A 13,089-nucleotide genomic window follows, 5' to 3' on the forward strand; every position below is an offset into this window, starting at 1 on the left:
AAGTAGATAAAATGTGAGATCCAGGCACCTACTAAGAGAGTAAAGCCATAAGATTCCACTAGCTTGAACAAATACTGTTTTACTGAACAAGTTAGAGCAGTAATACATTTTATAGTAGAAGTATAAGTTATTTTTAACATGGGTAATATACTAGGATTGAATATACCACAGTTCATATAAAAATGGTAAATGTAATTGATACAAATCCCATGGATTTCACAAATACTCCCCTTGCTTTCCAACATTAATGACATGGGAGGTCTTCAAATCTCCATTAATTTCATGAGGGAGTACAATTTTTCACTTTGGCCAATGCAGTCCTGAAACACCTCCACAGCGTTCTGTGGCAGTGAATTCCATAGATTCACCACCCTCTGGCTGAAGAAGTTTCTCCTCATCTCTGTCATAAAGGGTCCCTTTACTCTAAGGCTGTGCCCTCAGGTCCTCGACTCTCCTGCCATTGGGAACACCTTCCCAATGTCAATTCCGTCCAGGACATTCTGTAAGTTTCAGTTAGATCCCCCTTAATGCTTCTAACTGCATCAAGTACAGATCCAGAGGTCACAAATGTTCCTTGTACGTTAAGCTTTTCATTCCTGGGATCATTCTCATGAATGTCCCCTGGATCTGCTCCAGGACCAGTACATCCTTCCTGAGATATAGGGCCCAAGATTGCTCACAATACTCAAAATGTGGTCTGACAAGAGCTTTATAAAACTCAGAAGTACATCCCTGTTTTTACAATCTAGTCCTCTTGAAATAAATACCAACACTGTATTTGCCTTCCTAACTACCAACTCAATCTGTAAGTTTACCTTAACAGAATCCTGGATAAGGACTCCCAAGTCTCTTTGCAATTCAGATTCCTGAATTTTCTCCCCATTTGGAAAATAGTCCATGCTTCTATTCTTCTTACTCAAGTGCATCACCTCACACTTTCCCACATTGTATTCCATCTGCCACTTCTTTGCCCACTCTCCTAACCTGTCAAAATCCTTCTGCAGCCTCCCCACTTCCTCAGTACTATCTGTCCCTCCACCTATCTTTGTATCATCTGAAAATTTAGCCAGATTGCCCTCAGTTCCTTCAGCTAGATCATTAATGTGTAAAGTGAAAAGCTGTGATCCTAATACCGGCCCATGTGGAACACGACTAGTCACTGGCTGCCATCCTGAGTAGGACCCTTTTTATCTCCAGCCTCTACTTTCTGCCATACAGCCAATCTTCTATCCATGCTAGTATCTTAGCTCTAACACCATGATGGAGAACTTAAGAAAAATGCATAATAGACAGAATGCCATCAGTTTCTGAAGTTATTGAATTTAATTAGAGTGCTCGAGGCTGTACTACACCTAAGCATAAAATTATATATTATTTCACCAGTTTATGATGGGTTTTATTGGAATGTTGCAGCAAGCCAAGGACAGAAATGGAAGCCTGAGATCATTATGATTTACTAAAATGGCAAGCAATTGGGAAGTCAGATTCATTCCTATGGACAGAATGGAGGAGTTCTATAACTCAGTCAGCGCTTGGTCTCGCCAGTGCAAAGGAAGCTGCTTTGTGAGCAGTGAATGCAGTAGATTGAATTGAAGGAATTGCAAATAAAACAATGCTTCACTTGCAAGGTGTGTTTGGGACCTTGAACTGTGAAGAGAGAGAAAGTGAATAGGCAAGCGTTACACCTTCTGCGCTTGCATGGTAGGCTGCCACTGCGGAGTGAGGAAGCAATAAGAATGATGGAGGAGTGGACCAGAGTTTTAGAGAGGGAACAGTCCCTGCAGAATACTGACACCAGCAATGGCGGCGAGATGAGTTTGATACTGCTATCCTGTTCAAAGTGATAGAAACAGTGGAGGATGATCCTTTAATTGTGGGGTTTGGCAGGGCAGAAAGTGAGACAAAGAGGTATCCTATCATTGTTTTTGAAAGGAGGAGAAGGGTTGAGGACACATGGGCAGGACATGGGTTGGAGGATAAAGGCTCCACAAAATGGGCGCAATCCTCTGTTTATGGAAGAGATCATATCAGAGCTGGTGCAATGGGAGGTGGTATTATCTGAACAGATGTGGCAGAGACAGAGAAACAGGGAGAATGAAATGGAATCCTTGCAGGAAGCGGGGTGTGAGGGAGTGTAGTTTTGGAAGCTGTGGGAGTTTCTGGGCTTTTCCTGAATAAATGGGCCTCTGCCTTTGTTAGAAATATAACAATAACCCCTTTCCTTTCAGTTCTATAGAGGTTCTCAAAGTATAACTCAAAACTTTAACTGTTTCTCTCTCCACAGATGTGCCAAACCTGCTGATTTAATGAGTTTTTGAAGTTATTGAACTTCTCTGTTTTTGTTTCAGATTTCCAGCATCCACAGTATATTGCCTTTATGCTCTTGGAACATAACCCACTGTCCCCATACAAAAGCTTACTGTGTTATACGCAATACAATACAGTTGTGACTCAGCACTTCGAGCATGGGATCTACATTGTGTCTGCCTTGAGCACACACTAACATTTTTCACCCTGTCTGTCTCTTTTGAACTTCTGTTGAGTGAATCACTCCCCCCAACTCTACTGAAAACATTGCGCCTCACCTATCATGAGGCAGAATTGAATGTTCCCACTGAGCAACTTATGGAGCTGCCCATTCCTTGGATGTTACAAGTCATGGAGCTGACTTGCTCAGTATGAGGCAGTTGGGTACTTGTGTGACCAGTCCCAGGCTTTCTGCAGAATCCAGGGCCCTGGCACGACAACCCCAAGAGGAGCCAATGAATCTAAAGCTGGTGTTCTTCTTGCAGGTTCAGGACCTCTGGCAGCTACTGGCATACACTCACCAGAGGCCCAGCATTACTGAGAAACATAAGTGGCCAGAAACTGAGAGCAGGTTGGAAGTGGGTATTAATTTCCCACATAAAAGCCTCAGTTTGCAGGGCTGATGGAGAGACTGTATTATGGTTATACATGAGGCCACCCACCCTAAAATTAATGGGCCACATTGGAAATGAGTTCTCATCTACTACTTTTCTGCCCGATTAAATGTCCTCTGCCATCATTCACACCACGAGGGAGGCAAATAATCATTGTCCACGGACATCACTGATTCACTTGATGTGCGTGTGACTCTAGGCAAGGAATTCCTAACAATTTGCAACACTGGTATGTCCTGAAAGGAACACTGGAATGTCCTTTGCCTGGAATGTCTATACCATGGACGGTGCTGAAGAGTAGGTTCCTGCAGTCCAATCAATTTGTCATCACAGGGCCTGTGGTTTGCTCAGGGTGAGGTTTTACTGTGTCCTTTGAATGTAGTGTATTTCAGGGATTCAGTCTCTATATCATTTTATTGCAGTGATTTTGACAAAGGAATCATTGATTGCCATTCTTTGGTATATATGTTTCAATATGCGAAGTAGAAGAATGTTTCTACCTGCACTGGTATTCGTTTTGCATACAGGCACTGCTGAGCCTGTATCCATGGGACTATAATCTGGATACTGGCAAAGATTTCTGCTGGTACCACTGTGCACAAGTCAGCTCATGTTGTGTGTCAATGATCTGGTCTGGTACATCGCTGTCAGAGTAGCTTGGCTAGACATTCCGTGGATTGTGCCTCAGGGTTGTTTGTTGCATGGTTTGATTAGTTAGAATGCTGTACCTGTCTGACTTTCAGTTGTGGCTTCTCATGGCATTGAACAAGGTGTTTCAGGATTTTATTGACCCTTCAAATGTTGACTATATTTTTTCTGGCTTCTTAAGGTGGTCATTAGTCAGACCTAATGTGTTTTATCTGTGTGGGTCTCTGTTGCTGTTAACAATTTGAATTTTAGTGGCTTGTTTTTCTAGTTTAATAATACTGAGGTCCAAAAAAAACCACAGCTTGGGAACTCGGCTGCTGTCAGAACAAAATAAATTCAAATTGAAGAATTGTTGACTTTCAATTGAATGTTGGACATTTTGTTCTGGTCATGCAGCTTTTCTGAGGACTTTTAATCTTATCTGGAGCTTTTATAAGCTGTTCAAGAGTCTTCCAGAATTTTCTGTGTCTTCCAGTTCAGTTCTGGTCTCCCAGGAAGTTGATACTGGGGGATTCAGTGATAGTAATATCTTGGATGTCAAGAGGTGATGGTTAGATTGTATCTTATTGGAAATGGTCATTGCCGAGTATTTGTGTGTGTGAAGGTTACTTTCCACTTTTCACCTCAAGCCTGGATATTGTCCAGGTCTTTCTGCATTTGAATGTGGGCTACAGTTATTGGTGAACACCTCTACTTGATGAAGGGAAGATCATGCACTGATAATAGTCACTGGGAGCTACGTAATCCATTTTATGTCAACTTCTTCTGCTTATAGATTGTCCGTGCATCATGGATTAGTACAGCGTTTCCTATTGAGATGGGCAGTGATTGATAGTAATTGAAATACCCTTTGATGTTTGCACAAAATAACACAAAAGAAATTTGAAACAAAATTGGTGTCATTGTCTAGCTCAGAATAAGAGCTGAATGCTCATTCATAAACATAATTGGAAAAGGGGTGAGGAAAACCTGAACTGGTTTGGAACAATGTGTGCTCAATATATCTACAATGTAAGAAATATACATTGACATATCTGCAGCAGGTAATTAACAAGGCAGATGGAAAATTGTCCTTCATTGTTGGAGGGTTGGAGTTTAAAAACAGGGAGGCTATGCTGCAGCTGTATAGGGTGCTGGTGACGCCACACCTGGAGTACTGTGTACAGTTTTGGTCTCCTTAGTTGAGAAAGGATGTACTGGCACTGGAGAAGGTACAAAGGAGATTCACCAGGTTGATTTCAGAGTCGTGAAGGTTAGCTTATGAGGAGAAGCTGAGTAGACTGGGACGATACCCATCGGTATCTGGAGGAATGAGGGGGAATCATATATAAACATACAAAATTATGAAGGGAATAGAAAAGGTAGAAGCAGGCATATTGTTTCTACTGGCGGTGAAGCTAAAACTAGGGAGCATAGCCTCAAAATAAGGGAGAGCAGATTGAGGACTTAGTTGAAGACGAACTTCTTTACCCACAGGGTTGAGGATCTGTGGAATTCTCTGACCGGTGAAGTAGTTGAGGTTACCTTGGTGAATATTTTTGAGGGAACGATAGATTTTTGATCAATAAATGAATTAAGGGTTATGGTGAGTGGGTGGATAAGTGGAGCTGAATGCAAAAAAACAGCAGCTATGATCTTATTGAATAGTGGAGCAGCTGGTCCTATTTCTGATCTTCTTGTGTTCCTATCAGGATTAAGTGGTAAATTTAAAAGAAAACATATTCAAAGTGAGGAAATGTTTGGACATGTGGAAGGCGACAGGTAGAGGGGGCTTCTTTAGGTTGTTAAAGTTAAGAAGGCTACAGGCCATTCATCTATGAGAGATGAAAGTGTGAAGAATCTGTACAAACACAAAGGAGAGGAGATGGTCAGAAAAACATGATTTGGATCTAGGCAAATTCAGATTGGGCGGGGGAAGGAATAAGGTGAAGATGAGAGGAAGCAAGTAACAAATGAGGAGCAAGATAAAGTTTCAGTCGATTTTGTATTTCATAAGTTACATTTTATAGCCTTAGAAAGGAAAAAAGCAACCTACATGAAAATCATTGCAATAATATAATCTGTTTTGTATGGTACATTAGAGCTTATTGTGATTAATACCATGGAAGATTTCCTGGTATTTATGCTGTAAGAAGATCAAAAAGAAAAACAAAATTACCTCTTCAGATGCTATTTCGTAGCCATCAGGATTCATTGAAGGAAGTAGATGGATTCTGGTGTTATTGATTAAAGCCTGAATTCTTTGGTTTCCACTTAAATACTCAGAACACAAATACTGTGCAAGATATAGCAGTAGCTCTCTCCCCAGTGCTTCATTGCCATGCATGTTTGCAATATATTTAAATTCTGGTTCAACTGAGAAAGAAACATCATTATTTATTATTTTCCATTTTTAAATGTTCATACTAATAACACATTCTACTTCTTTTGTTAATACAAGGATACTTTAGCCTAAACTTGCAGGCAAAAACTGGCAGGATTAGATCTGCAGTGGATCTTATGTTTGAAGTCAAAGTCAATGTCAATGTGTTGTAGCCGATCAAATAACTGGCTGGAATCAATCGGTTTCCCACCAGGTAGATTAGATTAGGTTTATCCAAAAACATTGACATAATTGTTTTTTTTTTAAAAAATGCAGGGCAGAACTTACTAATGGAAAATTACATACCGAATGACAACTATTTTAAGACACCACTCAGTGAAAATGGTGAATTGTTGGCCTTAAGATATTAAAGGCAAGGAGGGGGTGATGTTGGAGGTGGGGATCTGTTACCTAACGCAGCTAAATTATCACGTACATGGCAATTGCATGGGCTCAATCCCCATACCAGCTATGCTTGCTCATGGAGACTGCATCTCACATTACGCCACACTTGTGCAGTGATACCACTCACACTACATATAACCAATCGTCCCTCGGTAAGGGAGAGGGATGGCTATGGTCTTTTACAGATCATGGCTCACTACTTATGCACTAAAATTTAAAATTCTACCTCACAGTTCCAACACATCACCTTTCGGAGGCATTTAAACTTGTGTTATCCCAAATCAGTTCGTCAACAAGCAAACCCTAAACAACAGGCCTGGTCTTATGGTCTTATAGGAACCAAGGGCTATGGGGAGAGTGCAGGGAAGTGGAGTTGAAATGCCCATCAGCCATGATTTAAATGGCGGAGTGGACTCAATATGCCAAATGGCCTTACTTCCACTCCAATGTCTTATGGTCTTATGGTTAATTAACATACAAATGTAGCACAACTTAACCCGAAGGAGGGGGTCTGATAATATTGGCTTCTCAAGTGCTGTAAAAGGCAGACGGAGCAGAGGTGGGTGAAGGTCTGCTACTTCTAGAAGCATGTTACAGACCAGAGCAACAGGATAGACTGTCCTAAGTGCCTTCCCAACCTTGGCCTCCTTTCTGATTTCATTAGTAGCCCTGATCTCTCGCAATATCCTCATTGGTCCCATTGACTGCACAAGGCCATACTCATGGGTGCATAACTGCAACCACTATCTCATAATTTCTCCTCTCACTCACTTGCCATTTTGCCACTCTAACACAATGCCAAGCAGGAGATAGTGAGCAATTATTTAACTAACCATCTAATGCTAATATCATTAAGATTTCCTTGTCCTGGGTAGTGGTAGTGCCAGGTTTGTCCCAGGTGCATTGCACTTAAATCCAAGTCAATGCAAAGTGAACACTGCCCAGTGTAAATTGAGCAACTAATCTATACTGCCACTTGCTCACCAAGCTGGTTAAATTAAAATTTCCTAACTGCAACAGAGAACATAGATAGAACATAGAACAGTACAGCACAGTACAGGCCCTTTGACCCACGATGTTGTGCCAAACTTTTACCCTAATCCTAAGATCTAACTAACCTCCACACCTACCTTATACTATCGTTCATATGCCTATCTAATAGCCGCTTAAATGCTCCTAATGAGGCCACCTCCATTACCCTCTCCGGCAATGCATTCCACACCCCGACCACTCTCTGAGTAAAGAACCTACCTCTGACGTCTCCCTTATATCTACCTCCACTCACTTTAAAACAATGACCCCTCGTAATAGCTATCTCCACCCTAAGAAAAATTCTCTGGCTGTTTATTCCATCTATACCTTTGATCATTTTGTACACCACTATCAAGTCACCTCTCATCCTTTGTTGTTCTAAAGAGAAAAGCTCTAGCTCTCTCAACCTTTCCTTTTAAGACCTTCCCTCCATTCCAGGCAACATCCTTGTAAATCTCCTCTGCACCTTTTCCAACGCTTCCACATCTTTCCTGTAATGAGGCAAGCAGAACTGGACACAATACTCCGGATGTGGCTGAACCAACAACAGATGTGCTGAAACAAAGAGCAAGAGAAGGAACAGGTATTATGAATAAGTGAGCTACTTACGCAATTCATGTTCACCAGGATTACTTGAAAACTCAATCACATAAAGGTTGTTGCCATCAAAACTACGGCCAATGGTGTACATTGTTGAGATAGACGAGCACACTGATGCAGTATGTTTCAGTAATTTTGTCATCTCCGCATAACTGTGGTATTTGAATTGTAATGTGGAAAAGAGTACTTCTGATTCATCTGTCAAACCTGAATCTGTCAAGAAAAGTTACTGCTGTTTATGTTCAAAGCTTGGTAAAAGTTTTGTAAATTCCTGCTGTCTTCATGTCAGGATTGCTTCTTTTTCCGATTTCTTCAAATCTTTGATCCTTCCTCTGATAGTAACAGCCTCTCCCTAACAAATGTGATCAGATCCCTCATGATTTTTAGCACGTCTATCAAGCCTCTCCAGTCCATCTACACAACTGGAGTTCCTCATCTTTGGAACCATTCCTCTGAATCTTACTCCTCTCACTTTAATATCTTCACATTCTTCCAAAAGTATTACAACAAAAACTGGATGCATTATTCTACTGGGAGCTGAATCAGCGTTTTATTCTTTTTTATTTATGAAACCCAGGGTCATATGTACATTATTAACTGCCTTCCCAAATGCCCTGCCGTATTCAGTCATTTGTTAAATATGGTATTCTCTTGCGAAATCTGTTGTGGCTTTCCTAAGCTGATTCACATTTGACCGAGTGACTAGTAATTTTGTTGCAAATTATTGTTTCTGTTTACATACCACTGACATTAAACCAAATGGCTGGTGCCATTCGTTTACCACTTGGTCAGAAATTCAACTTATTTACTTTTATTTGAGCCAACTTTGTAAAGCATTGTGTTGTGGACAAAACCTCCCTGAGTGTGATAGAAATGTATACTACATCAGTGAATTAGAGCTTCTTACTGGAAATGCATAACTTAGCTCCCGCTGCATAATATTCAGTCTCAAAACACAATCAGATACCTACCTTGGTATTTTCCTACAGGATCATAACAACCTTCCTCTTCACCAACAAAGAAACGATCACAGTCCATGAAATATGGCCATGCCATCTGAACCAGTTCAAACGAATGTTGACAATCTTTTTTAAGTGCCTCACAAGCATATCGACAAGGCTTCACAATCTTATTGTTCTCACAACGTGGAGCAAGGATGGAACAGCCCAGCAACCTGAGATCTGTGTTACATTCTCCGTTCAGCAAGTTGTCCAAGACACTGATAAGAACATACTCCGCACTCATCTCAGTTTCTGCCCTTGATATTTGACCAATCAAGTTCGGAAACATTACCTTTGAGTAAGACATGCCCGAACAGTAATTTAGATAGTTGTTCATACACTGTGCTGCAGAAACACAAATCAGAAGATGTTAATTGATTTAGTTGATCATTGCTGTGCTCTGAGATAAGTTACAATGACAGATCGATCATGTCCTCCTTTTAATCATAAATCACAAAATAAGCAGAAATCAAAACATGTATTGCTTTGTATTACTTTGTCAGACAAAGTGAGCACTAAGCTTTGTTTCACCTTCAGATGGCTTGGTGCTTGGATTTGTACTGATAGTAAAACAACCAGTGTACACTAACTTTACTTTGTGAAACGGGAGCTACCTCCAGCATCCTCACCTATACTGCAAATGATGGAAATTGAGACCTTGCTCTCAGTGATTTCATGCCCTTCCACAATGTGTGCTGTCAAGTGGTCCGTGAAATGCTAGAAATCTCTTGGAAAGCACTGAATGGATGAGAACTGCTCCCTTTTTTGCAATACCCACCACACAACTTGTTAATGAGGTGAAACCTGTTTTTTAATAGCATACTAAATCACAATTGGTTAAAAAATGTCTTTGCCTCTGGAAGATTAATTTTACATTTGCACAAGGTAACTTTTTAAAATTGCAGATTGTACCTCTTAATGTGGTAATTTTAGTCTCTGAGAGTACCCACTGTATTTTCCAGAGAATCTGCAATGCTTCTAGTTTCTGCAAGGACACACATTTTACATTGCCATAACGCAGATTTTCAGGTATGTAACTGCTGTAAATAAAGTTTGAAGTACAGCAAGCAGAGCTGCCCAGTAATGGAATAATATCTGTTGCTGTAAAGAAAGGATTGTCAGGAATGACCCTTACATGTGATCTCCTGCCTTCTCTATCCAGCAGAAGCATAGTCCCAAGGCTTCTTATTTAAGGAGGTAAAATCTGTACAATGGAAGTGTGACTATGTTTTAATATTTTTTAACAATTGTTATATTTCAGTTTCTAATTTGTATGCTCTTGTACTTACTACATTTTCTGTTAAATTTATAAAAGATGTCTTTTTTAAAGTAATCATTGTATTTGACCATCCCATTGGCTGCTTGTGAGAATTCTTCAATGTTTTGCTTATCCAGTTGATGGCAACAAAATTATTGAATGTCTAACAAACCCCTTGATTTAGCCCCAGATGCAAACAAATGTCATCAAAAGGGAAACCCATGCCCCATAAATCACTAGATCATTGTAGAGGCTGCTTTCTTTCAGTTCAGTGATAACAGCTATTGCCTCACTACTGATAACAACATCCAAGTCATTGGGCTGAATTTTATTTTTGTGGCTATGTGCCAGTTCATTAGGATTTTTCAATGAGTTTTTCACCCCAAGGCCCATTAAGATTCATTGCTGTTATCTGAGCAAACCTACTTTATAAACTACTTGTCCCATACTGTCCTTATCTCCTGATTCAAGTTTCATCTTACTACACACTGTTCTCAGAACAACTTGCTACTCGGCAGATATCTGTCAAAAGATCAGCATTCCTTGTGTCTGTAGCCACTCACTGGCTGCATCATGACACAACAGTCACAAAGACAAGTGCTGACACCATATAGCCAGCATTGCTGACATTCCCTCACGTATACAATCCCATTCTCTCACGCTAGTCATTGTTTTAATGAGCAGGCTTTTACTGTATCTGTTCTTAGCTATGTCCCTTCCAAGCCACTTTTCTACGTCATGTCTACACTTGTCTCTAATGCCCACTGTAGTATGTCATTGTCTAGAACATCACAGACAGGCAAGCAACCAGACAAGTCCAAACATGAAACTTTATTTACAACAAGCAAAATCAAACACAAATAAACCAAATAGAGGTTACAGTTCAGCCCCACAATGCAAACCAAATGCTAGCATGATAACTAATAACTATTCTAAAGTCCATGATGGTCTGCTGCACCCAGCTCCTATTTATTGGAACTGGGTGTTTCAAGCAGGTTCTGCCTGGCTTGTTGTGCCTGACCCTGCTTAGCTTTGTTATGAACAACAACAGCCTCTTTCTTCCCCCATGTTCTCATCCTTCTTCTCCAATGACTATTCCCATTTCCTCATTCCTCAGTATTGATCTCATTGCATTGCTGCCTCCTCCAATTGACTGAGCTGCATCATTATGGCAGTGCACGTCTGTCCAGGCTATACTGACCAGCCAAGCAGTGCAACCACATCTTAAGTAGCCATGATATCTTATCCACCATGGCCCTGGTCAAAGCAAATGCATCTGTGTGATGAAGGTACCAACACATTACATCAACAAGGAGTGCTTGCTATGGTCTGACCACCTTTGCATCCCTGACCCATATCAATTATTAAACTTTTCATTGTATTCAGTAGAGCCCATTGCAATATTGAGATGATGTTCCCTCTTTCCAGTGCATTCTTGGGAGACTCCCAAGTATGGAAAGTTATTGGACATAGTTTGGCTTTATATCATTGGTACTAGCTTCCACATTATTGAAATGCCAGTATTACATTTGCCAGGACCAATGGGATGCAGCAAATCATTTTTGATCAACATTTGATCACTGTTGCCTTTGACTTGTGCTTCATAGTTGCAGTTTTCAAGTCCTGAAAACATTCTTGTACATTTCCTTTGTACTCTCTCCAGAGCAATTATGTCCTACTTCTAAAACAATGAAGAGAACAAAATCCACAAAATTCCACATGTGCCCAACCAGCATTTTATACAGTTCCAGCATACATCACTGTTTTTATATCCGAGTCTTCATCTAATATCAGAACGTGTCACATATGCTTTCCCTACCACCTTATCTACCTGTCCTACCAACATTCAGCGCCCTATGGATGTGCACTCCAAGATCTCTAAATTACTTTACACCGTCAATATTTTCCCATTATTATGTACGTTTTTTTGGCCTCCCCACATACATTACTTCACACTTCTCTGGATTGAATTCCATTTTACACTTTTCTACTCATCAATGAAAACATTGATATATTACTAAAGATGACAGCTATCCTCTTCAGTGTTGTGTTCTCTGCAAATTTCCCAACTATGTTTCCCATATTTAAGGCCATGTTGTTAATAAATATGACAGACAGCAACAAACCCAACATTGAGCCCTTTCTGTTTCAAAATCATCCAACAACCGTTATTACTTGTTTTCTGTGACTGAGACAATCATGGGTTCAAATTCCTTTGTCACAGTCCCTTGTAGTCCATGAGCTGTTACTTTGCTGGTTGTATTTTGTTAGGTGTCTTAGTAAAATTGACATGGACAACATCGACTTCAATCCTCTTTGTTATCCCTCAAAAAATTCAATAATTTTAGTAAGACAAGACCTTCCTTTAAAAACAATACACACTGACTTATCCCCCATTAATCCAATCCTTTCTAAGTGGCAGTCTATCCTGTCTCTTGAAATGATTCTGGTAATTTGTCTACCATCAAAGTTAGATAGATTGGCCTACTATTCACGACAATTTACCTAATAGTACAATTTTTGCCAACTTCTAATCCTTTGGGACCTCACTTATATCCAGTGATGATTGAAAAACATTCCTCACAACACCGATTATTTCTCCCTTGATTCATTTTATAGCTTGCTATTAAAAAAATCAGGCCCTGTGATTCATCTTTGAGGATGCAAGTTCATCTAGTATTTCCGCTCATATTATGATTGCTGTAACTAATATTTCGCACTTTGTCTCTCTCCAGTTCAAATTTCTGTATCCTTTGTGATGATGAAAACAAAGCACTTTATTAAGATCTCTGTTAACACCTCTGCTTCAGATCCCCTCTAATTTTCTTACCAGCTACGCAGGCCTGACTCAGGAATTCAGTG

General features: G+C 40.2%; 1 protein-coding gene across 1 annotated transcript in view; it reads right to left on the reverse strand.

Annotated features, from left to right (window-relative positions):
• cpz (carboxypeptidase Z) overlaps positions 1-13,089 on the reverse strand; it is a 55,908-nt gene that overhangs the window by 13,419 nt on the left and 29,400 nt on the right. Inside the window, exons 4-6 of the mRNA XM_048540688.2 lie at positions 8,940-9,314; positions 7,978-8,181; positions 5,728-5,924 (exon numbers count right to left, since the gene is read on the reverse strand). Coding sequence (XP_048396645.2) covers positions 5,728-5,924; positions 7,978-8,181; positions 8,940-9,314 — 776 coding nt within the window. The remainder of the gene's footprint in view (positions 1-5,727; positions 5,925-7,977; positions 8,182-8,939; positions 9,315-13,089) is intronic.

Source organism: Stegostoma tigrinum, chromosome 1 (genome assembly GCF_030684315.1).
Source record: "Stegostoma tigrinum isolate sSteTig4 chromosome 1, sSteTig4.hap1, whole genome shotgun sequence".
NCBI lineage: Eukaryota > Metazoa > Chordata > Chondrichthyes > Orectolobiformes > Stegostomatidae > Stegostoma > Stegostoma tigrinum.